Genomic DNA, 26281 nt, shown 5'->3' with positions numbered 1-26281 from the left:
TGCAGCTTCTAAATAATTTTTTATGTCCTCTAGAAATTAGGTGGAAAATCAAAATAGGTCTTTATAAATGTGTGTGTGTGTGTGTGTGTGTGTGTGTGTACAGGCCTATATACAGGCCTACTAAGGCAAACCAGTTTACTCCAAGCCAACAGGCCCAACCTGTCTATCTTTAGACACGGCATGCTCGGAGAGGGCGTGTTTACTGACCAGCTCAGGTCCAACCACATTGATGAAAGTCCAATCCAGGTAAGCTCAGGTGACTCATTAATTCATTCACGGTGTAGCCAGGGTGACGCACAGAGCAACTTTGCCGGATCCACTGACAACACTCGTGAACGTTAAAGAGGCCGCACTGTAAGAAGATCCGCTCTTCACTTTCGGCAGTAAAGGAAGGCTCTCAGCGCCGAGCAAACAATGAAGCCGCAGTTCTTGCTACCTGCGACCGTAGTGGTGTCGGTCGCTTTGGTGGGGATCATGAAACTGCGGAAAGGTGAGCACGAAAAATACGAGAAGCAGTTCAAGTTTCAGGATGTCAGACTGCGGGTTGCCAATGATGTGCTGGGAGAATACCAGAACGATAAAGCAGAGAAGCAGAACATGCTGGAAAAGGCCAACACTGAGCACAAAGCGCTGGAGGAGGAGGTGAACAAGCTCCAGACCGGCGGGGAAAAGTCTAAGGGAGATACGGACGCCTGCCAGGCAGACCTGGTGAGTCGGAATATTTATCAGGCGTTATTAGGTTCACACGGTTTTATTCCTTTTGTTTCTTTGTTATTATTACGGGAAGAGAGAGCTAGTGGAACCCGAGTGTGGTTTAGTTCAAGAAGAACTCCCCAAACCCGTTCCACCTGTTGAGGAGCTTAGGTACACTCAGAAACTCAGGCTTGTCCGACTGACAGTGGACTTAATGCCGCCACTAAACTGAAGCTGATTTCCTACATTACTGTACAAAATATCAGTCTTTGACATCCAGCTCTTTGAAGATACAGCTTAAAACTTTAATTTTTGATAAACATACAGATGGATCCCTTGGTTATGCTGCAATGGGTTTGCAATGGCCCTTCCCATGATGCACTGTTTCTTCTTCCCCACATTGCATGTAATTATTACTTAATATGAGTAACAGCGTACATGGTCGTTTGTATTGGCACAGGTATTCTTCATCTGTACAGTATATGCATTTATAATAATGCAGTACAGTGTTTTGATTTATAGCTTTTTTTTTTGTCTTCATGGTTTTTGAGGTGGTCTAATGGTTACTGGAAGAAGACACACCTGTAAATTCTTCATTATGCCAACTGTTCTGACTCAGTCATTTCTGATTTATGATATAGCATCAGGTCTTTTCTTATTGGGGGGGGTTAACCTGCAGACAAAGTCAGGTGCACCGTTAACCCAATTCTGAATCTTTCTGCTGCAACAGGATTTTTGTCCTGTCTCCCTCCCCTTCTGCCTGAGGTTTCTTCCTGTTAAAATTGAGTTTTTCCTTCCCACTGTCTCCAAGTGCTTACTCATAGGTGTCATTTGATTGTTGGCCTGTTCTCTGTATTGTTGCAGGGTCTGTACCATATAATATAAAATGCCTTGATGTGATTGTTGTTGTGATTTGGATCTAAAAAAAAAAAAAAAAAGATTTTTTTTTAATTAATTTATTTTATTTTATTTTTTGTTAATTCAAACAATACATTATAGCCTCTGCTGTATATATTGCAGGCCCTATTGGGAAGGTGAGCATACTCCTTCACCCAAGCAAACAGCAGTGGGTGGTGCTTTCAACTGTAAAACAAATAGCATGTAGGCTAGTCCTTATGCTAGGCCTATAAATGATATATATCTGCTACATGCAACATTCCCAAATGAAAGTGACTTTGCTGTGTAGCATCATAGCGTGTGGCTGAGGAGAAAGCCAAGGGAGCCACCATTTTACTGCACTTTGGTTCTTGTGGGGGGGGTTTTTCTCCCAATCATTTATATTTACATACCTATCACGTTCACATTCTGCAAACCATTTGTGCAAATTTGATCTCTGTGGTTTCACAAGTGCTCTGTGTTGCTGAGCTTTTCCTTTGCATTTGCAGAAGGCAATCACAGATGAAGTGGGAGCAGCAGAGGCACAGTTAAAAAGTCTGAAAGGTAAGTGATGGTTTATGAAGTCCAGTGAATGAAAGTAGTTGTGTAGTTGGAAGTAAAGAAAGGAAAGACTTTTTTGTATGTTTTACTAAGCTTTTACTAACTTCCACCCCATCTTGTAATTTGGTAACACTTACAGCTGAGCAGGAAAAAGAGAAGACGAGCTGGACAACAGAAGAAGACACTCTGAAGCAGCAACTAGAAAAACACAGCTTAGTGTGTCAGTTCATAAAAACAGATATTGCAGAAGCAAGGTATGGTTACAGCTTTAATTAACATAAATCTGCAGAGCCTATTATTATATATTTATTGTGATATTCATGCACTTTTTTATTGTACATTTTTCTCGTAAAAGAACTTTGTGTGGAATAAAAGAGCAACCAAAGGCAGAGGCCCCTAAACAAGATCAACCAAAGGCTGAGGCCCCCAAACAAGAAGAGCCAAAGGCTGAGGCCCCCAAACAAGAAGAGCCAAAGGCTGAGGCCCCCAAACAAGAAGAGCCAAAGGCTGAGGCCCCAAACAAGAAGAGCCAAAGGCTGAGGCCCCCAAACAAGAAGAAGCAAAGGCTGAGGCCCCTAAAGCTTAAAAGGCTAAAGGAATTGGACCCATAAGATCGGGCATGGACACTAGTATCCTGGTCTTGGTCTCATTTGGTGTGTGATATATAAAAAGAACAAGGATAAATCTAGTTAGTCTTAAGAAACCCGATAACTGTGCACATGGTCAACAATACTCTAGTTTCTTGATACTAAGTGTCTAAAAGCAGCACGTGAAGTCTGTGTGAATGATACAAGGTCCTGCTGTAAATTCATAGATAGGAATCAGTTTTGCTTGTTTTGGTTTTATAATTTAACATTGGATAATTTTAGTTCAGTTTTAGTCTTTTAAAATGTTTTGTGGGTGACATTTGTCAGGGGGAAGATGCAAGTGGTTCAGAATAGGTATGCAACAGTTTGCAAAAGTGGTTCACTCACGGTCATATGGACGTGCTAAGACTCAATAAAAAATCATCAGGTAAGTTGTGTTGTCAGATCTATTTTATTTTGGTTATCTCAAGTTTTACTTCTCAGTTTACAACCCCAACTCCTTAAAAAGTCAGGATGCAGTGTAAAATGTAATAAACAAGTCTCATAGAAGTTGGGACAGGGCCATGTTTACCACTGCGTAGCATTCCCCCTTCTTCATTGTCTTTTTTTAAATACTTTTTTTTAAAAATTATGTGATTTTTGCCTTTATTTGATAGTTGATCAGTGTAGATTAGACAGGAGAGATGAGGAGAGAGAGCAGTAGAGGACACACAGAAAAGGGCCACAGGTGGGACTGGAAACCTGACCGGTGCATTTTAGCCACAAGGCATACGGCTGCACGCTCAACCAGTAAGCCAAGCTGGCACCCCATCCCCTTTTCTTTTTAACAACAGTGTAAATGTCAGGGAACTGAGGAGACCAGATGATGGACTTTTGGGAGAGGAATGTTTTTCCCATTCTTATCAGATCAAGAGTCCCGCGTCTTTTTTGTTGTATTTTTAAAAGCATGATGTGTCAAATGTTTTCAGTAAGTCTGGGCTGCAGGCAGGCCAGTTCACCACCTGGATCTTCTACTTCAGCATTGTCTTCCTGAAATATGCAAGGCCTTCCCTGCAAAAGAGGTTGTCTGGATGGGAGAATATGTTCATTTAAAATCCATATATACCTTTCTCCCCTCAGTCATGTCACTGACCTGTTACTAGTAGTACCACTTACTCTTCCAACCTTTTGTTTCCATTCCAACTTTTAATATTAACCTTGTTTAAGAGGAACAATGTTTAGCTGCTCTGGTTCAGTCTAATTTATGGCACAAAAATAATGCAAAACTGTAAACTATCTTTTGACTGATGGGTTGCATGCATGTAATATCTTGTCAACTGTGTGCTTGAGTTTAGGTTTAAAAAATATAATTTAAAAGAAATGAAAAATACTTGCTTGAAATGCAAGTCTTTTGGCATTTTAAAACAGTAGGGGGAATATTTCTGTGATGTAAGTTCAAAGTCTCCACAGCAGTCTTCTTTTTATTAGGTAGCATAATAATTACACAGAAATGCACTAAGAATTATTATAGTGCAAAAAAACCCCTCTATTATATATGCAGAGCACATTATTGTTCCTAACATGGGATCACCTAAAAATGGAACATCATGATCATTTGTGTGTGAAATAGAGTGCTGTGGCATGCTGCAAAACTTTGGTATCAATCCGATACCAAGTAAAAGGGACAATATTGCCAATACCAATAATGGTACCAATACGTTTAGATTTATTACTTATAAAGGCAGCTTAGGGAGAGAAGAGTTGTGTGTCATGACTTTTGAGATGAATCATCATTGTGATCGTTGTGATTTTTACTTTCCACATCACACCTTTCAGCCGTTTATGTGTTTTAAAACTGAGTTTTTTGGATACCTGAAATGAAATGTACCTGTCTCTAAAGCACTTTGAGTCAACTTCTGTTGTTTAAATGGGCTATAAATAAAACTGATGTGACAACACAAAAAGGTTCATATATTTTTATATTGGATGTTTGCAGTATATTTTAATTTTTTTTTGAAATAATTATTAATTTGACACAATTTAGTGGGTTACATACTGAACTTAGAGGATAGAAACAAAGTATCGATCCTACCGGGCTAGTATCGATCTGATACCACTACCAGTGCTGGTATCGATACCATTGTTACTTGGATCATTTCACCCACCTCTAGTGAAACCCACAAAGCAGAACAATAACTAAAGCTGAATATTTATCTCTGAGATGTAGAGGACAAGAAGTATGAAATAAAAATCCCTTAGAAAAGTATTCAACCTTATTACAACATATTATAAAACACACAAAGTATCATTACCATAGCAATCCATAACGTGATCATTTATTTTATGACCACACACACTAAGCACACCAAGGATTTTCAGTGGGCTGTGCTTGCTTTATTTAGAGCTTTTCTAGTCTTACTGACCGCTCAAAGTGCTCTACACCACATGTCACATACTCTCATACAGCACCTCATTAAACAAAGTTCAACCCCTGTATCTGCTTCACATCCACAACTAATTCAGAAAAACCAAGTAACCTAACATCTTTGGACTGTAGGAGGAATCCAGAGTACCTACACAGGAGAACCAAGAAATACCAACCAGGGGTTCAAACCAGGAGCCTTATTGCTGTTGTCTTAAGTAGACAAAATTCTTCCTTATTAGATTAAATAACCACTATGGTCCACCACCAATCACAATTTTATCCTGATCCCTATCAGTGTCCTTTAAAATACCACCAATACTTTTCAATCAGATATATGTTTTACAGCAAAAGTGCACATTGTAGCTTAGCTATTTGTAGCACCAAATCACAACAGCAGTTGCCTCAAGCACCTTATTATAGTAAGGTAAAGACCCCACAACAAGACAGAGAAAACATCAACAGTCAAACAGCCCTTTTTTAAGCAAGCACTTGGCGTACAATTTATACCCATGAGAGTACGAACTATCTGAAACGTCTAATAGTTGGATTAACACCATTCTGATATGGCGTTAAAGCTCATTATAAGCATCAAGAAGAAATCATTTTGGTTCAGAAATGATCTTTTAGCTTCTGATTACCACCCAATTGCAAAGAACCTTTGTGTGATTTTTGACTGTGCTTCTATACAAAGGAGAAGTAAGCTGGAGGCTTACCACCCTTCACGTGACTTTGAGAGAGTAATTCACATCTTTAATACCGCTGAATTAGACTATTGTAATTCTCTCATCGTTGGGTTTGTTCAGTTGTTACTTTGTTGCATGTGGGATGTATAAAATGCTTGCCTTCTGGCAGTAAAGAAAGGACATGATCATATCACACCTACACTGGCCTCTTTACATTTCAGGATCCAGTTTAAAAATGAACTTACTTGCTTCTAAGAGTTTGAATGGCTTGGCACCACCCTACTTAAGTGAGCTTTTACAGTCCTACACTGCTGCCAAAGCAGTGAGGCCATATATAAGACTGCAAATGCAATCTTATATATGGTGATTTATTATGCATTTTAGTGTATTTCTTGGTGATTTAACGATTTTGATATGCATATTTAACATACCAAGGTTGTTTAAAATACAGTATAGAAATAAACTTTGTGTCTGAAAGCATTAATGAAAAATCAATATTTGTAATATTTCTCACAGGTTGGCTAAAGAGTGCAAACAGATGGTGACCTTTCTGTTACTCTCCCTGCCATAAAGTAAATTATATTAGTTGGCAGAGAACACATTGCACACAATAGTCAAGGTGTGGAACGTGATGGGTGCATGGTTGTGAAAACTGTACCTGCCCACTAACCTGTATCCTGGTTGCACAGGTAATAATTAATACATCCAAACACAGACAGAAGGAGAAAGAACAATGAACCAGTCAGACAGTGTGTATATACATTTAATAACGCTGCTGTCCTCCATTCTGCGCCTCCATGAAGGGCGTTTGTGCGTCGGTTTCATATTTGACTGTATGTAAATATAAGCTGGCGGAAAAAAAAACCTAAATGCTACACAACAAAAATAAAAACGGAAAGCAGTCTCCACTTTCGCTTTCACTGTGAACCTATTAACCATATGTACATCCGATTTGTGTCTTATTGTACTGGACACTATGCTTTGGCCTTTTTGGATCGCTTTTATTAATTTATTTTCCTCTGTTAGATAACTCCTCCACGTCCAGCGCTGAAAACACGGAGATATTGAATAACCACTGTTAACCTTGTCTGCTTCGCTCCCTTTTAGTGACCCTGCCTCTGCGTCAGTATGTGTGTGCATGAGAGAGAGCGAGAGCGAGCATAATCAACTGACCAATCGCAGAACCCACAGCTTTGATGCGTCGCTCCACATAAACTTCAGTCTGTTCTTGTGAAGCTTGCTGTGCAGCTTGCGTTCTGGCCGATCCATCAGTCCAAAGTTGCTCCATCTAATTGTTAATTTTAGATGTATATATTAATATAACATGAATATTATATAGGCGTAGTTATTCATAGCATATATGAGTATTTTAGATTTATAGTCAAATGATATATAACATGAGCTACAGAGGGTAGAAATTACTCCTCCTACTCCTTTCCAATTAAGAAACGGTCAACATTTTGTTTTTGTGTTTTCTATGCAAATATAATGACTTTCACTGATATTGGGGGTTTTTTTATGTGCATTAACACGAATACGTTTGAAATAAAGATTTGATTGACTGAAAGTCTTACTTAGAGATGAGAAATGTCCAACATTTAAGGGTGTCTGTCTGTGGGGTTCAGCATTCATGAATTATGATTTTATTATTGAAGGGTTTTTTTAAAATCATCTTATGCTTTTACTAGAGATTTCACCAGGGCACAAAAACAACCTTTATTTGTCACATACACAATGAAATGCTTGTGTCCGAGCTGCAGACATAGCCACACCGTTCCAGGGGTTGGTTTTAGAGTGAGGGGTCTAGCCAGGACTCTTACTGGATGCCGGGTGGGAATTGAACTTGCAACTCCTGCTACAAAGGTGTGTAGTCTTACCGCTCTACTATCCAGCTGCAGGGAGAAGACACGAAGTGAAGAGACAGGTGTAAAATGACATGTGACAGAAGTCCTCACTTGGGTTCAAATCAGGGACATAGCAGCTCACGATCAGCACCGAAACCCTACAGAAGGTCCGTTATTCCATTAGATTTGTTAAGCAGTTGCACAGAAGTGATTTTATATGAGATCAGACCCATTAGATTTAACTCATGACTGCATGCAACGATCGGGCTGTGTGATCAGGTTTACAAAATCACTTCATTGGTTGTAATTTGTGTTTATAGTGAGTATATTGTCGTTGATGTTATCTGCCCCTTTTTATAAAAGCACAAAATAAACACGTTTTCACACTCGTGTGATTCTTTTTCTGTCAAACTAAGACAAGCTGCAAGCAATGTCTTAGTTCTGCAATCTTATCAGCAACACTGTTAAAAACTAATACTTCAGCTAAACTGAAACCCCTTTCAGATTAACTTAAATTAACTCTTAAACCTTAAACATGTTATCAGAAATCAGAAAATCTTGGACTAAACTAAAGGGATGTAATTTTCCTCTTCGGTCTTTGAGATGAGGGCACTAAAAAAAGGCTTTCAAGCAAACTCAATGCAAAGGATGTTAGTTGTTATGTTAAATCTCATGCAATTCATTTTTAAAATCACTTTCCTCTGTATCACCCTGTCATCTCTCATTCTGCTTCACACTGCCAGCCATCTGCTGGAGATTAAAACACTCCCCCAGGCTCACAATTAGGCAATCGAGGGGCTATCATTCCGCCCCAATAGGCTGACAAGGTCGGCGTCATACCAGGAGAGGATACATCGGCGGCAGCAAGGGACATGTAGTCTGACTGATGTCACAAATGTAAACTGTAATGTGTGATTTGATATGTATGAGCAGAAATGTATAATTAAGAATGCACCTGTGTTAAAAATAGCCAGATTCTCTGTAAGCGATGAAACTTACAGGGAATATATTCCAGCTACAGAAATGTTCACCTTCTCAGCTACACCCAGTGCTTTCAAATTAAAAGGAAAAACTGTGACTCACCACAGGTAAAAGTGTTTTTTTTTTATCAGTCAATACATGCGGTAGATGACGTGAACTCAGCACATGTTAGAGTCCTTCCCACCCCACCCCCCCAAACACAAAGTGGAAGTTATAACAAACCAACCTGACATCTAGAGGTCACACTGACAGCTGGAGGTCACTGAGATTTTAGAATCAATCCTCAGTCTGCCTCAATGTCACAAGTCTAGCAGAATCGGTTAAACTTTACAGTCATTCTCACGTTAAAATATAAATATCAAGCAATTGAAAACATGACAGAACTGTTTAATGAATGTCGATCCATGGACACTAACAGCGCCCACGTTTTGAAGTAAAAGTCAACTTTTTGCCTTTGAAATGATTTGTAGGTTGAAATTAAAGTAATATTGTTTAAAGTTTCTGCTTTAAACAATAAAATTGGTTATTTCTCGGACAAAAGAGTTACCTTGTACTGCTTTCACATTTAGATGCTCTTAATTGTTATAATAATGAAGGAAAACATTTAAAAGGATTTTATTTTCCTCCTGTAACCATGTTTAATGAAAACAAACATAATTTAGAAGTTTTATTTGTTTTAAATATATTCATATTTTTAAAGATAATCTTAGTAACAGGATACGACCAGTGACTTTGGTGAAATGACCGTAGCATTTCACGCTTGTCCTCCCTACAGGCAATAACTGAGTGTTATTTGACTCTACAGTCATGTCAGTGTGTGTGTGTGTTTGTGTGTGTGTGTGTGTACTCACAGTGGGATGAACATTACATCTATTGATCCAGCTAATGTGGGGAGGAAAGGCTGCAGGCCACAGCAGCTGATCAATATACCTCTAATTACATGGGACACAGAGTGTGTGTTACTGAAAGAGTGGAGGTTGGTGGTCCCCCCCAAACTCATAGGGCTGCATATATATAAATGCTGTCCCACTGGGGACAGTCTCACAGACTCGCACACATTCAACAGTTAGCTCTCTTTTATTTTTATTATTTTTCTACTTTTTATTAATCAGCATGCCAGTTTTGCGAAGGATCTACTGATGGGACGCTGGAACTCCACATGTGCTTAGAGAGAATGAGTGAGTATCTTTATTTTTGTTTGTGTTTCATTGTTATTGAGAGTGTTTCGTTATGTATATCATACCTCTTCTCTTGCATTTGCACCAACTGTGTATTTCCTGAAACTAACAGAGACGCTGATCTCAAATGCCAACACGATCTCTGGCTCCCTCGCCCTCTGGGCCTCTGATCTGTTTTTGTCTTTCTGTAGAAGGTTGTTCAAGTCAGTGTTAGTTAAATTCAGCCTTAAACAATCTGACTGATTGTGCAATGTTTGTCACTTCCTAATTTATTTTTTTTTACCTCACTGCCTCATGTCTCTCTTGTCCAACAGGTTTTTCCAGCCTGCAGGATTCTTCCTGGTTCGCCAGAAGCTGTGTGATATGTTTGATATTCGGTTGTTCTTGTGCTTTATAATGTCAACTAAATATCAGACATATTCCTACAGAGTCCGGCACTGACTTCTGACCTTGCTTCATCCCTGACAAAAGGCCTGTGTGTGACGTGAGATGTACTGCAAAATAAAAATGGTGCTGATGGAAATCTTTACAAGTACATGATTGCAATTCTTAAATAGCAAATATTAAAAATATAGATATTAAAATTTCAGAATGATCTCTTTATACTCTGAATGACACAAATAAAAAAAAATGAGTGAATATCGGCTTCAGCTGTCTGCTCTTTCTCTCAAACACACGCAGGCATGCACACAAGTACACAACTACAATCTTGTTACAGACAGCTGACACAGTAAAGACGTGCATTGTTTGGTTTTTTTTTGTTTGTTTGGTTTTTTTTTAACGAGGATCTGACTGTACGGAAACATCCTGCTTCATGAGCAAATAGGCGTTGCTGTCAGTGTTTGTCTTACCAGAGAAGAAGTCAGATCTTTCACTTCCTCCTTTTTCCTCCTCATTATTCTTCTTATTATAATTATTTATATGTTTATTTTTATTTCATTCAATTTTTAAACACAATGTAAGGACTTTAGGTTATATTTTGCCATTCTGGTTCCCCATCTGCTCTCCTGGAGATTTTCTTTTACTATTTTTGATTGTAGGAATGCAAAATGTGAAATTTTATTTTAATTAATGTTTCAATATGAAGTATCTTTTCCCATAAAACAGAATAGAATAGCCTTTACTGTTGTTGTACATAGTATTATCATGCAATTTGACTTCAACAAAGAGTCCCCCCACTGCATTCCTCAAGGACATTTTATTATGCAACATCCAATAATAGGTGTCATCCTGATATGAACATGCTTCAGGGAGTGCCAGCTGCAAGACTGGTGGAGCCGGTAGAAAAGACGGTTACCTCCAATTTTCATTCTTTCTGTTTTAGTTTCTTCTTATATTTTGTAGGTTTTCAGTAAGATAATGGACTTGCTCCCTACAAACGAATCATACCGTACTTTGTGATTATTGCCCCCTTCAATTTGTTTAAAGGTAAACTTAACAAATCAACAAACACAGCAAAGCAAAAATGTTGCTGTACGATAAGTCTACGACGAGTCTGAGTCATATCAGACATTGCACAAAAATTCCAGTCCACTGGGATCAACGGTCACCACCACTGGTAGCCATGTTTTTCTCCTCAATAAAGTCATGTAAGCTAAATGTGAGTTTTTCCAGTGTGAGAATTCCCACACTGGAATTCTCACACTGGAGAATTCAGTACTTCGCTGTGGGTGCATTCCTGGGACAGTTTTAATAAAATGATTTCCTCTATAACAAATAGAACTAACACCTCTGTTTACTTTTGCTTAAGTAAGTGTAAGTGTGTTACAATGGAGGGTTCAGGTCACTGAAACACTGACTCTAATTGTTTTTTTTAAACAAAACTTTTCTGTCAACAAGACGGACTGGTTCTTTATAGCTCTGCCTAAACACTCAAAGCCTCTCTGGCACACATACACATTTTTCCTATGCTTCAAATTAAATATGACTAGCCAATGGCTGATCAGATGAATGGGGGTTAAAAAAATCGCAGTGTGTGCGTATGTGTGTGTGTGTGTGTGTGTGCATATGAGCTTATGCTATCACAGGATTTCAGGTGGCTTCTTCAAACACACCCCACAACAAAGAAGAAAAAATATAATGAGCTCAAATTTAATCAGGAGGCCTTCAGATATCGTCAGATGTTGCGTCGTCTCTTGTGTTCCTAAAATAAACCCCACAATGACGCACGCCACACACAAAGAGACTTTTAATAGGAAAAATTAGCCAAAGTTCATTGAATCATTTGAAATCCTCTTTGGACTAATGTTGTTCCCATTATGATTCATTAATTAAAGAACATGAAATTGAATAAAGCAAGTGACATGCTTCAGTGACTTTTAAAATTAGTCATTTGTAAGCAAAAGACAATCAGCCAAGATCTCTGTTTGAAGGCTAAAATATAATATCAGCTCTTAACTGTAACGAAACAAACCTGTCTTTTCATATTACGTCTTTAACAACGGGGTCAAAGGTTCATGTTTATGCTCATGCACACGCATGTAGCTGCTCGTATGTTGGACAATAGGCCAGAGCCTGGTTGTCCTATATAGGGTGTCATCAGCATGATCTACAGATAGGGTCAAATGGCACCCCGTGAAACAAATGTTATCTGAAAGAGTGCACACTGTATACTCTGGGGCACTGTCTGCAAAGCAGTGCAAGGGGGAATGACAAACACTGCAACAAATGCGCTTGTTGTGTGTGCATTTCTGTGTGTGGTGTGTATGTGCGCGTAAACATCCGCTGGTAATTAATGAGTGGGAGGTTTGTGGACAAATGGCAACAAAGAAAGTAGAAAGTGAGTGTGTTCTGATAAAAAGGGGGGTAGGGGGGACAAAAACATGCTGCTGCAGTATAAATAGAGAGAGACCAAGAGGAGAGAGTGCATCAGTTCAGGAGGGGCACTGAGGAGGGGACGGAGGAAGAAGCAAGAAGAGGGTGGATGACAGAAGGAGGACCGCACAGAGGAGACCTGGGAGACAATACAGCAGCAGAACATTTTTATACACAGTGCTGGAAACTTCAACCCAAGTGAGAGCTTCAGCCTGAGTACTGAGTTGATGAACCTGAGTCAGACTGACGTGTTCATGGTGTTTCTTTAACCTTTGCACTTCTTCTCTTTTCAGAAATGGCAAACACCGCAAGTGTGCTCCTGGCTCTACTGTCTTTCCTGAGTGCCACTGTGCCATGCTTTTCTGTGTACAGCAGTGGCGAATGCTTCTTCAACACTAAAGGTATCATATATCCTTCATATGCAATTAAACACTTCTTTTTTTCTTTTTTTTGGTGCATGAGCACCTAATGTTCTCAGAATGTCTCCATCCCCTTAGTCTGTGTGCTGTCGATACTCATCAGATGCACATTTGATAACAGGATTGGTTCAAAAGCTTCAGATGCATACTAATGTAATAAGCTACCAAGTATGAAGAGGCTGCAGTTTTCTTTACACAAACATTCAGAACATCTATACCTGAGAGAAGGTAAATCAGTGAAGTGCAGGAGTGAAAAAGCTGCATTTAAACTGGTTTTATAGCATTTTTTTTCTTGTGTAGTTAACTTCTAAAACTGCAAAAAAATTATTTAGGCAGTTTTTTAAATATAATTTAATTTGTGATTAACATTTTAATAGATATGCACTTATTCTCGTAAATTTCAAATGTAATGGCATGGAATGGGTTTTATTTAATTTTCTACTTCTCTTTCTCATGTTTGTTATTTTTAAGGGACCTGTGAACACATGGGACAGATGTACGGGATAGGAGAAAGCTGGATCACCAGTGACTGCTACCAGTGTGTTTGCATGGAGCCTTTTGGAGTGGGATGCTGTGACCAGTGAGTTTCCTTACACACACACACACACACACACACACACACACACACACACACACACCAAGCACATGCTATATTTTGATGTAGCATTCACAACTAAACTAACTAAACACTAATCTTTCCTGCAGTGGATCTCAGCCTGTGGACTATCCAGATTGGTGTGAGGTCATCCGTAAGCCGGATTCTTGCACCAGCGTTGCAGTGATGAAAGTCAATCACAAACTGCCGTGCCTCTGGGGACAAGGCCGTCTCAGGACAGCTGCAGGGCAGCCGTGGAAATCTGACAACGATCCCTTATTTTGAATTCAGCAAATAAAACCAAAGATAGCAATAGATAAAATGTGATATTTATTAAGAATAACTAAATAAATGATTGGTTTTAGCTCAGCATAAATTAGTCAATTTTACACAAAAAAGCAATTACCTCCATATCTGTTTGCCGTATTATATTAATAATAATATTTGTCATTTTAATATTTTGATGTTTGTTTTTGAACTGTAACTTTAAATGTGTTACATGTGTCCGGTTCACCTTTTAAGATCAAATAAAATCTTCAATATATCTAATTTATGGCTTTTTCACATTTGTTACTGTGTTATTATTTTATATAAATATATTTCTTTGTTATTTTTCTAACGCTTAACTGTAACCATAGTGTTTATAAACTGCTCAGTGGCTTTTCTAGCTTTCTAACTGGTATTTAGAGCATCTGTACCTGAAACGAAAAAGTCATCAACTGAAGAGAGGTCGGTGTTTTGAAAATATAAAGGATCCCAAATAGAGTTTTGGACTTTGAGCTGTAAATAATTTATAAATTTTCCTGCTGATTAAAACCTCCCTCAAGCCCATTTATACTGCACTGAAGTACTAAGTAATAGTGAAGGAAAGTGTGTGTGTGTGTGTGTGTGTGTGTGTGTGTGTGTGTGTGTGTGGCAACCATGATTATTTCCACACTTATTCCAGCATTTTATATTTCATTTATTTATTGATTCAAATTCCTAATTTTCTATGGTAATGGGAGTCATTAGATTTGTGCTTCTATGATCACTGTGGGTCGAGACGAGACACTCTGTGTGTATATGCATATCTAATTCTTTATTTCTTTTATTATTAACTTTTATCAGATACTGTTTAACGTTTTCGAGAGTGAAACGCAATTTTGTGAACTTTTATTTTGAAAGCGCGGCGCATAGTTATGACGACACAGTGGTGCGGGTGAAACGGTCCAGCGAGTTAATAGTTGTTTGTAACTACTTGTTCAAAACATTGCTTTATTTCCGAATTGCTGCTAGTTTTGATATATGCCAAAGCAACAGAGGGCAGTAAAATGTGGATACTGACGCCCCAGCAGCCTGGAGGTAACGTTTCGTGTCATGGCGGTGTTTTAAAGAAGCTTTATTTATCACGCTGCAGGCCGGACAAAGTTAGCACCTTGATGATGGAGTTAGCAGCTATCTGAGAAACACTAGATTAAAGCATTTAAAGCATGTTTCATACAGGAAGCCTCTGTCTGGTTAGCAGCCCGTTAAGCTGCATGTTTGCTGTGCTGTCACGTGTTTATACTCTGTGTTAATTTAATGTTGCTAAACAGGTTAATGTGTTATCTGAGTATCATCATATGATGCTTTGGTTCTCAATTAACTTATGGCAAGTTGAAATTAATGGTAGCAACTATAAACAAGATGTCAAATAATCTGAATTTAAATGTTTCCAACAGTCAAAGTCAAAAACTCAAAACTTTTTCTAGTTAATGACCTAAATGTGTAATTAATGAGATTTATGTATGGATTGATTTACAGTAGGAGCACAACTTCTTACACCACAGGTAAACTGTAGGTAGAAGAGGATTTGATCGCTACTTTGTCAGTCCTGTGCTCATCACATGACCCTCAGTTATTCATAAAAAACCCAAAACAAAACAGATTTGTTCATGGAGTTTTGATTTTACTCAGAAAACAAATATCAAGAAGAATGTTTGAGTCTCGATCATTTTGTGATAATATTTTGTTTGTTAAAAGATAAAATGTCCAGTTTTCTTAAAAAATTCCTGGATGCAGAACTTCAAAAGGGGATGACTTTTAAGTTGGTCTAACCTCCACTTTTGGTAAAAAATTTCATGCAAATCCTGCTTTATTTTTTAATTTTTTAATGCTAACAAAGAAAAGATCAGAAAATCACTGACCTGCCATCTGTCACTCACAGATGAGGCCTGCTATCTCCTCCCGGGTAAAGAGTACGTGGTGGGCCGAAAGAATTGTGACATCCTTCTTCCGAGTGACCAGTCTATCAGCAGGGCTCACGCTCACCTAAGTGCAACAGAGCAGGTGAGACAAGGCAGGCTAATAATCAGGTGGTATGAACAGAGAACGATTAGTTGTGGTGTTTATATACAGTTTATACACACTCAGTGGTAACTTTATTAGGTACACAAGTGAAATCTGTTGCAATAAAATACAACTGTGCTGTCCTGTGCTTTTTTTTTACTCCCCGTGTGCTCATATTCACAGGGTGTGTGCTCATAAATCATCGTTTGAGGTGTATGTAACAACAAAAACCCTGCTACTGCTATGACAACAAGCTTTAATCTTTCAATCTTGCATGCTTTTATTTGATCAAGGCTTGACTAATGTCGATGCTGGTCTTAATGTTTTCCCTTGCAGTTTTGCAGCTGCTTCAAAATGCCGCAGCTTGCATTTCAACTGGGAAGAACACTTTATCAGTTATTTTTCTGATAAATTTTAAGATTTAATTACTTGCTTTTAAATCCTTAAGTGAACACCCTCCTGCACATTTTTCTTTTAGAGGCATTTAATGATGCACAAATCCAGGGGATCAAACGTTTCTCAGAGTTTACTCCGTCATGTCAGATCTGCTGCTTTACCGGCCTGTTTAAATCTATGCTTAAGGCCTATTCCTAAACTTTAATCCAGCTTCTGCTGAGACTTATTTATTATATGTAATTTTAAGGAAGCAAAGACTTTTTTAGTGCCTTTTTACCTTTTTCCTGGTTTACCAGAGGATCAATAAAAATCCTCTTGGTATTCCTTGAAGCACCAGTGAAATATTTGCCTGCATGATGACACTTTGGTACAGAAGGTGGTGCTGTTGCGCTACTCCTACATAACTACGCCTGAAAATAGTAAAACATGCCCACTACTCAGCTGTAATTGTTGTGTAGTCAAAGAAATTCTCCATTTGGTTTTTACCAAAAGCTATACTGGCTGTGCTGAGTAATGCGCTTGCAAAATAAAACACACATGATGTCATTTTAATTGCAATTTAATTGTAATTTCTTTCTCTTTCTGTTTACTTGATGCCTTTTTATTAATACATTCAAAAACCTGCCGCACTATAAAAATATCTAAAATGATAAAAATGTCTATTAAAGCTTGAGTTTAATTACAGTTTAACTTCTGTGACATTTTATCTTCCTTGGATGTCACCGTGACCTCACAAAAATGGTTTTATTCATAATTCAAGAATGCGTTAATTATTTCACATTAATATCTAATCTGAAAGTGATGGGAGTGATGGAGTCTGGCACAAAGTCAACATGTTTGGTCAGATGATGAACGCTGATAGCAATACTGAGGCTTGTCTTCAGTAAGACATTAATAATGTGGTGATTGCTCTCATGTATTCTGCTTTTTAGACCCTGACTCTGAAAGACACCTCCAAGTATGGTACATTTGTCAACAACCAACAGATTACAACACCAGTGAACCTGAAATCAGGGGATTTAGTGACTTTTGGGGTTTTTCAAAGCAAATTCAGGTATGCAGAAGAGATATGGTTATATTTCTTGAATTTTTACACTATGTCTTGATGCATGCTCAATCATCCAGGTAAGTAAATCCCAACAGGTTGATTCTGTTCATCTGGACGTAGCGTTTTCAGTGGGAGAAACGTTTCATTGTCATGAGAATTTGCATATTAATGATCAAGGAACTGACCTCCCAGCCCATTATTCATTCAGTGGTGCTGGTTTCAGTCATTGTGCAAATGTACTGTTTATAAGGTTCAGCTGAAACTGAAGAAGTCACTTGGATGAGTGACGAATCGTTTCCCCCACTGAAAATGATGAATAGAATCAACTTTTTGGGAACTTTTGCAGAAGTTAATTCTAAAAGGAATTTTTTTTTTATCTGCACATGCATGCAAAGAAATAACAAAGATTGGGTGGGGGGGGACATAGCTATACATCAGAGCTATTTGTATTATGAGAGCTGTTTTGCCGTATTATTTATTATTTGTACTTGTTTGTTACTGTTCTTACTGTCTTGGAGCAACAGTGACCGCGTAATTTTCTCTTGGATTAATAAAACGTTCTGATTGTGGTTGATTGTATCTCCATCACCGTGTCTTCTTTGTGTCAGTGTGGTTCATCTGCAGCCAGTCGTGTGTTCATCGTGTTTGGACAACGCAGGCCAAGCATCGCTCTCTCAGGCCGTGCTAGCTTTGGGTGGTAAGCTGGTCAGCAGCTGGTCTCAGGACTGCACCCACCTGGTTATGTCTTCTATTAAAGTCACCATTAAGGTCAGGACCCGACTTTGTATCCTCATTAGCTCCTGTGACATGTTTGTTCATTAGTTTGTTTATTTTTTGTTTTTCTTAATTAGACCATTTCTGCTCTGCTGTGCTGCTGTCCCATCGTGAAGCCAGAGTTTTTCTCAGAGCTCAGCAGAGCTGTTCAGCAGAAGTTACCGCCTCCTAAAGCCGAGAGGTACAATACAAACCATTCCCATGGATTCACGGTAACGCCGAAGCTTAGCTCAACGTCATCTTCTCTCTGTGTTTTTTGTTAAGCTTCATTCCTGAGATCGATGAGCCCAGCTTGAATAAAGACAATGTTAATCTTGGAGCGGTTCCACTTCGCAAACAGCTTTTCAGTGGACGGACCTTTATTTTCCTCAGCGCCAAACAGGTTAGTCACCTTTTTTTGATCTCGCTGTACAGAGTTCAGGGTTGCAAGTTATATTGTCTGTCATGACTTGTGGTGGCAGTATAACTGCCTTCTGCTTCTTTCTCACATGATTGCGAGCTTCATTTGCGAGGTTGACGGAAACCTCTGAATTTCTTTATTCTACAAATTCCCACCAACAAGAACTAAATGTTTTCATTTAAAACGTGTATTAACAGAGTCTAATGCAAAAAGTAAACCAAATTCTTATCTAATGACAATATACACTCACCTGCCACTTTATTAGATACACTTATTCAACTACTCTTTAACAAAAACATCTAATCAGACAATAACATGGCAGCAGCTCAGTGCATTTAGTCACCAGAATTTGGTGTAAATAACAAGAAAGCATGGATCCATCCATCCTAATATTTAACAAAGACATGAGCTCATACTTCAGTACTTCTTGTGTGGGATTTATGGTTACGTTTCATAGTGATGAATCACATATGGATAAAAATTAAAAAAAAGACCTGATTGTGGCGATGAGATGAGTTCTGGTGCACCGCAGGGCATTTTCACATTATGAAACCTCATCTGGGACAAAAACGTATCTCTGCTGTCTTGTTTGGCCTTTTTCTCTTACGTGAGATGAATGAGATTAAAGACCTAATGGAATCATCTTTTTATCCTTTTTACATGTTTTTCTTTTGACGTGCACACTCTGCTAACTGTAATGTGATATTTTGTTAGCTTTATACAACCTATATTGCATCCATGCTTTGAATAGCTAACTTTTTGGCTTCAAATTATCATCAGAATGTAAATAAATAATGAAACAATCCATATTTAGATTGTCTGCTTATCTGCTTTGCTTTCACTGTGCAGCAGGGATGAAATCTCACAGGAAATTGAAGGCATGTGCGCACAATGGAAACAGAAAGCAGTGCTTTTGTTTTCTCTGTAGCTCTGGGTAACTTTCCCCAGGTAGCTGAAGGGCTTGATGCTGTAACAATTGAAATAACTATGGAAACTTCGCCAGGCAAAAAGAGCTTTTGTCTGAGGAGACAATGGAGGTGAAGATGAAATTCAAAGGAGCCAAAAGCAATCTCTGGGCAGATATTCACTCAAGAGTTTGGCATGAGAGGCAGCCTTGTTAAACTGATGTTTTTGTGTTTATCTGTAGTTTATTTGTGTATGTGTGTTAATATGCGGTTCTTCTGTGCTGTTTCCAGCTGAAGCGCCTTCGTGCGGCAGTGAGTTTTGGAGGTGGCAGGAGTCAGCTGCTGGAGGAGGGCAGCCTGCCCCGTGACCTGCTGGAGTCTCCGTTGAGCTGTGTGGTCGATTTTACAACAGGTGCCTCCCAAACACTGCTGTCTCCCTCCGCAACAGAGTGGGCAAACTCTGTGAAGAGCATCGTTGAAAGGTTCACACTCCCTTTGTTCTGCAGGGTGTTGATCATTTGTTTGTGTTGACTGAATGATTTCTGAATCTTTCTCCTTTTAACTGGCACAGAAAAGGCCTTCGAGTCATCACAGAGTCTGAAATCGGTCTGGCTGCCATCTATGCTTCCTGTGAAAAATACTGCAATCCCTCAAGCTCAGATTCAGGTGGCTGACCGAACAAAAAAACACAGAAGAGTTTCTATATTTTATTGTTTTCCTTGAATTGATTTGTTTCTTTTTTGTGTCTTAGACTCTGTACCAAAAGTGACACCCAGAATCCCGAGCGCCTCGCTGTCACAGAGCGTAGCTGTGGATGAGACCGTGTTACCCGCAGCATCGCAGAACATCACGGCGTATGCAGCGAACACAGAGACATCACAGAGGTTCAGACACGCACTTACAGACACCATGATGTGCCCGTCAGAAACGTTGCCTTAGTCGTCTTCTTCATCTGAGGTGTTACAGTTCACTTTTTTGCATTTTCAGGATGCGGGTTTGTGAGGTCACCGGGGTGACATCGGTAGGGGAGACGCCTGAGAAGAAGCCGCACCAGTACGCCAGTCAGCTCCGTGGATCCAGCCTCGTGGCTCAGAAAACGACCACTCAGTGTGTTGTGGATGAAACAGTGAGCTCATCGTTCACCGCTGCAGCAAACGCAGAGTCACAGAAGAAGAAGTCTGAATCCAAGCTAGCAGGTAGCTGCATGAGTGAATCAGATACAGCGATTGATAGTTTTACATTGTCTGAGCTTAACAGAGGACTAATCCAGCACCCCTGCCGTATTTTTACTCCTCGGCCATAAAAAATGCAGGTATAGGGTTTTGTTGTGGGTGCCGTGAATACGATAACTCGAGAACAAGACGATATAGGATTTTGAAATAACTAAAAATCTCAGACGAGTTTAAAACACGGCGACCTTGACCTCAAGGTCAGTCATCTACCTTGTCAACAGCTATGCATGTTCCAGCCTAGTACATGTGCTGCTAATATCTTTATTTTTTTTAAATGAGTGTTTTTCTGTTTCAGGTGAAGACGGTTTTGACATCAGACCACAGCCATCAACTCCTAAGACTAACAGTGGCACCAAGACTTTCCCTCCGAAGCAGTCTCCTCAGAAACCAAAAATCTCTTCACAAGCTTCTCCGCAGAAACAGTCGACTCTGACCACTTTCTTTCAGCCAGCCAGCAAGAAAAGGTAAATCTGTGTTTAGGATTTCACACTGTGTGACTGTTTTCTCTTATGGGACCTCAAATATTGACACTTCAAATCTTTGCGAACTAATCTCTGTCATATTGGAATAAAGAGGAAGTAGGAGCACATGAAAGGAATCTTTTTATATACACACATATATATATATATATATATTTACTTTAAACTGAATTATCTAATTGAAACCAGTTAAAGAGAAAAACTTCATTTATTTCTGCCCATCTCTCTCTATTTTATCCTCTCATTCAGGCATTTGGAGGACGAGCCCTCGGCTGTCACGTCAGACCCAAAGCGACCTGCACTAGAATCATCCGTCACTGCTCGGGCACCACACACCTCAGCCACGTCTGAGGAAATCCCCTCACACAGAGGCCGTGCTACTGTGTCCCAGACTCCACTCGGATCAGGAGCTGATTTGTTCACAGGACGGTCAGAGGCTCGCTCAGAGGAACCACGGAGTAGAAAGAGGAAGGAGATGGAAGATGTGATACAGATGGAGGAACTGGAGTCCATTATGTCTGAAGATATGGACTGCTTTGATGAGCAACCCTCAATTAATAAAGGCCAGCAAGCCAAACATGAGCACAGTTCAGCTAAACAGAAACAAGTTTTAAATAGTGCGGAGTTTTCGAGCAAGAGGCAACGGGTCCACCTAGAGAAAAATGGGATAACCAATCAAAGGCCACAGGCGGGCGCAGAGAAAGAATCGAGTTTGGAGAAGAACAGCCAGCGATCTGAACAGCACACTGTCCGTATTAAGACAGAGCCAGCTGACCCAGCTGACTACACGACGGCTAATCATGGGTCGAGTAAACCAGAAGAAATGTCATCAGCTAGTACAAGTAAAGATGTGATTCCTTTTGAAGAAGATGATGTGTCCTTCATTGAGGTGAGGAAAGATGATTTACTGTCTGTAATTCAGTCTGCAGAGAACTGAAGCTTAAACTGAAACTACATCAGTATATGCAACTATAACCCAGCTATGCATGAGAATGATTGTTTCTCAGTTTCACCTTTTTTCTTTTTTTTAGGATTTAGAACTACTCAATGCAGATATTCCTCAGCCTAAAGAAGAGACTAAAAGCCCTCTGAAACCAGTTGTGATCAAACAGGAGGTCCAAGTGAGTTGTTCTCTTTTCCTCCTGAAGACTAAGCTCAGTTTTCTTGCTCATTTCTAGGAGAAGAAATATTTAAAGCTTTATAATATGTGAATATATTAATAGTCTGTGTATTTAATGAATCTCAAAGACCTATCAGATAGGTCTTTGATATGATGTAGTATTGTGATATTTAGTGTGGCGATATTGTATCGATACAGGGACACCAAATATCAATATTTTATGAAATATATTAAAATACTGCGTGAACTACAAACAAGAGGGTTCATCCCATGAAATCAGCTCAACTGAAAAAAGCCCAACACTGGACATGCTTAGCTTGACAATAATAATTCAGAGCAAACTAGTGGTCCAGTCACATGAGTAAAAATCAGACAGCAGATTGATATGGTGGGTTTTAGCAACAGTGATGCTTCGCAATCTTATTTTGCAGCAAAAAAAAATGACTGAAGTGAGATAACTTTATCTTATTGAATAAACCAGATATTGATAAAGTTGAACTTTTAGGACATAATTTGCTGTTGAAAATAGGTGATAAATTATAAAAATATCTTATTGCAATACTCGGTATATTACAAAATTTTAGAAATTGCATTGGAGCATGCATGGCCTTTATTTGAAGCTGTCTGTCATCCAGGCGTTGGTAGTTTAGCCCAAGCTTTTCAGGGTTCACACTGTATATAGGCTGAGCACTGTGTTTCTGTTTTAGCTGCTGTATTATACCATATAAATGTCTTAGAAAGAAGCCTGTCTGACAGAAGTGCGTTGTTGCAGGAGTCAAAGATCGATGAAGACCTTCCAAAGAAGCTGCTGTTGGTGGAGTTTAAATCTCTCACCGTGGCAGCTCCTCCCAAAGCCAAGCAAAATCAGACGCAGGGCAACGGCCTCATAAAGAACTTCAAATGTTTCCGCAAGGTCAGACAGTGATGACTCACGCGCACACACACACACACACACACACACACACACACACACACACACACACAGAGCAGAGGCTCATTTCAAATGTAAAATAAGTCATTAAATAAATTATTCAGTTAATTCAGTTTTCCATCCAACAATACGTGTCACCCCTGGGTAAGTTAAAAAAAATAAAACACACGCACTCACATTTTAAGATCTTAAGTGAAAGTTTAAAAATAAAAGACCTAAAGATTTTTAATTGTTTTAAGTATTTTTGCCTAATCAGTTCATCTTCTTCATAAGATTTCCATTATTTTTAAACATATGTTTTTCTGAGTTTATGAAATGTCATATTCAACTATAAAACCCGACAAAGACCACGTCTGTTTTTTTGTTTTGTTTCTGTGACACAGAATCGTGTGCCGGGCTCGGAGGGCTTTCATCACATTATTGGAGGATCTGATCTGCTGGTTCACAACCGGGGCAAGAACTCTGATCTGGATGAATGGCTGAAAGATGCAGCTGAGGTGCTGTCGCCTCTCTTATTTGTTTATTATTCGTTCTATTCTTTGATTTATGACTTTGAATTGAATGAATTTTTGTCTGTGTCAGGAGGAGCAACAGAGCAGGAGGGACGAGACCATAGGAGATGATCTCTTTAGGTGAGAAACGGGATCTAATAATCTTTAACGAGACCACAGAAAGTAACCTTGTTATTCCTTTGCAGTGTCCTTAAAACGCATCTATGCCTTCTGTGCCACAGTTCAACTTTGACAGTTTTATTTCGGCCACTTATTCGGTTTGTCACACTGATTTAGTTTATTGTTTGCTTTTTGTTGTTTGTGACCTGATGTGTGACAACAAAAGGGACAGGCCAGCTCAGCAGGGTTCTCCAACTTTGGACCTGATCTAAAACTCAGAAAAGTCAAACACTAACGTGTTGACTTGATCAGAAATAGCAGACACAGTTAAAATAGAATTTATATTATTTATATTTGAAATGAACCTCTTGCTACTTTAATGTGTACCAAAGCAGGTGAAATGGATTCACACTGGTTTATGCTTCCTAACAGTTCCTACAAAAAGCTCCAAATCCTTTCCCATTAATTGTTGACTGCGTTGCCATTAAAGTGAAACCTTCACATCTCTCTCTCGTAGAAGAGCTGTTTGCTGTCATCCATGACAGCCTGGGAGGTAAAAATACTCCAAAGGTTCTGCGAAGCCTCAGCCGCTACACTCAGGAGCACAAGACATAATTAGCCGAGAATTATGGATACGGGGCTTCGGCAGCTCCAGCTTAACCAGTCAGAACCTAGAGATTGTTTCGTCACCACCGTTGCCTGGGTAACGGATGATGTAAGCCGGCACTGGTGTGTTTTCTTTGACTAAGCAGAAAAGAGACCGTCTGAGATTGATTTTGTGTGTGTGTGTCAAGGCTGAGTTGTTTGATCACTGAGTCATGCTCAGTCAGTCATGCGTAGTCAGGGAACAGACTCTGTTGCTAAGAAAACAGTCCAGTACTTTTTTATTTTTTTGCTTTTTTTTAACGTTTAAACCAAGTTTCCAGACGTGGTTTATAGGAAGCTTGTTTGCTTTGAGCTGTTCAAACATTGTCCCCATTTTACAGGGCTTAATTTGGGCAGTTTTTTTTATTGTTTGTTCAAAATGCCTCTTAGGACATTGAGGAGTGATGCATGAGGAATGTTAAAAGCCCATCCTGAGATTGTCCTTTTTATGTGTGTGTGTGTGTCTTTAGGTACAACCCCACCAAACTAAGCAAGAGAAGATGAAATGCCTTCTTTTCAACATCCTCCAGAATGGATTCATTTCAGAGGTACAGGAAGTATCAGCCCTGTGTGGAAGGACTCCAGAAATAACTTCATGCATCACTTTATGTTTGTAATTCATTTGTAATTCATTGTTTGGCTGCTGTTCCTGTTCTGTTTTTTTTTGTTTGTTTGGTTTTTTTTAGGCTCGTCTAATTAAGCCACTGACAGCAAGCAATGTAACCAAAAAAATAGTCGCATGTTCAGAGATTTTTTTTCCACAGTTTTTATTTGTCAATAATAAAAAACATGGCATACAAAACATTAAAAATGTTTCAGCTGTACAAGAGAGCTTCAAAACTCTACATGCTAAAAGCAGATTTTCCTTCTACAGTAGAAACTCCAGAGGGATTCAAGTGTTACCGTTTCTTAAGCGATCTCTAGAGAGCCGACCTTGCAGGCACTTTACCAGATCTGAGACTGTTCAGATAAAGAGTCCTCATGCCAAGCATCTGTTGGCCTTTCTGTGCAGATAGCTAAAGCTCACCTGCCCCCCACATAATCACAGATAGTGTGGCTTATAAGTTGAGGGTTAATTTGGCATTCAGCATTAATTGTGCAATAACAAAGTCTTTTTTTTTTTTAAATGGGCTACAGTGTGGCAAAAGTAGTCAGGAGACTGCCTTCAAACACAATTTGAAATAACAATAAGGTAACATAGCTTAAGTTTTTGATTCCTAAGTTATCTTGTGAAATCTGTACAAGTATGAACAGAAAATATAAATAATCTTGTTGCTTTAGAAGCTATGATCTGGTGTGTCTTACCTTGATGTAACAGCCTCATATTTTTCTCTTTAAGTAAAGACAGTAATCTTCATTTTTGAGTCATTCAGCCCCCTGTGTCGTCCTTAAATTCACTCTTCTCGCGTTTCGTAGCACTTTACTGTCTGTTTGCTCAGCAGCTGCTGCTAGGCAAAAGTTCATGCCTGCATGCATATATTTAATATTTATATCAAAACAGTAGTCCAAGTACGTGAAAATAACTCAAGGTATAACTCAGGTGGAACACAAGTATACACATTTTCACTAGTTAACTGTTATATGAGTGTTTAAACAGCACTGCTTTAATCTATTCTGTTAGTGGGAAAAGTAATATGACTACATTACATCTTATTTAGTAATGCATTGCCCCCGACTTATTTTTGTACTGAATGGGGGGAAGAAAAAAAAAAAGATCAAAACTTCACATTACATCACAGTAAAGAAAGCAAGAGCTGTGCGTGAGCGGCAAAAAAATAATTATTCATGCACATTATTC

The 26281-nt window shown here is 39.0% G+C and overlaps 3 protein-coding genes across 3 annotated transcripts; all 3 read left to right on the top strand.

Moving 5' to 3' along the window:
* The first annotated feature begins 249 nt into the window (after positions 1 to 249).
* Positions 250 to 4660, top strand: zgc:174935 (FK506-binding protein 4). The gene is made up of 4 exons (XM_005472697.4): positions 250 to 708; positions 2079 to 2133; positions 2270 to 2384; positions 2486 to 4660. The coding sequence occupies exons 1-4, from the start codon at positions 415 to 417 to the stop codon at positions 2739 to 2741; spliced, it is 720 nt and encodes a 239-aa protein (XP_005472754.2). The 5' UTR covers positions 250 to 414; the 3' UTR covers positions 2742 to 4660.
* An 8014-nt stretch (positions 4661 to 12674) lies between these two features.
* msmp2 (microseminoprotein, prostate associated 2) lies at positions 12675 to 14168 on the top strand. Its single transcript, XM_003450878.3, has 4 exons — positions 12675 to 12819; positions 12915 to 13022; positions 13512 to 13620; positions 13746 to 14168. Exons 2-4 carry the CDS (start codon positions 12917 to 12919, stop codon positions 13918 to 13920), a joined length of 390 nt encoding a protein of 129 aa, XP_003450926.1. The 5' UTR covers positions 12675 to 12819; positions 12915 to 12916; the 3' UTR covers positions 13921 to 14168.
* Positions 14169 to 14801: 633 nt separating this feature from the next.
* Positions 14802 to 26275, top strand: nbn (nibrin). The gene is made up of 17 exons (XM_003450955.5): positions 14802 to 14976; positions 15821 to 15942; positions 17271 to 17392; positions 17995 to 18154; positions 18238 to 18341; positions 18425 to 18542; positions 19757 to 19947; positions 20037 to 20131; positions 20217 to 20349; positions 20453 to 20661; positions 20993 to 21161; positions 21426 to 22065; positions 22208 to 22297; positions 23069 to 23209; positions 23611 to 23724; positions 23810 to 23859; positions 24954 to 26275. The coding sequence occupies exons 1-17, from the start codon at positions 14946 to 14948 to the stop codon at positions 24985 to 24987; spliced, it is 2523 nt and encodes an 840-aa protein (XP_003451003.1). The 5' UTR covers positions 14802 to 14945; the 3' UTR covers positions 24988 to 26275.
* The last annotated feature ends 6 nt before the right edge of the window (positions 26276 to 26281 follow it).

The sequence above is a fragment of the Oreochromis niloticus genome, linkage group LG11 (assembly GCF_001858045.2).
Source record: "Oreochromis niloticus isolate F11D_XX linkage group LG11, O_niloticus_UMD_NMBU, whole genome shotgun sequence".
Classification (NCBI taxonomy): Eukaryota; Metazoa; Chordata; class Actinopteri; order Cichliformes; family Cichlidae; genus Oreochromis; species Oreochromis niloticus.
This window is presented reverse-complemented; position numbering and strand designations above follow the sequence as displayed.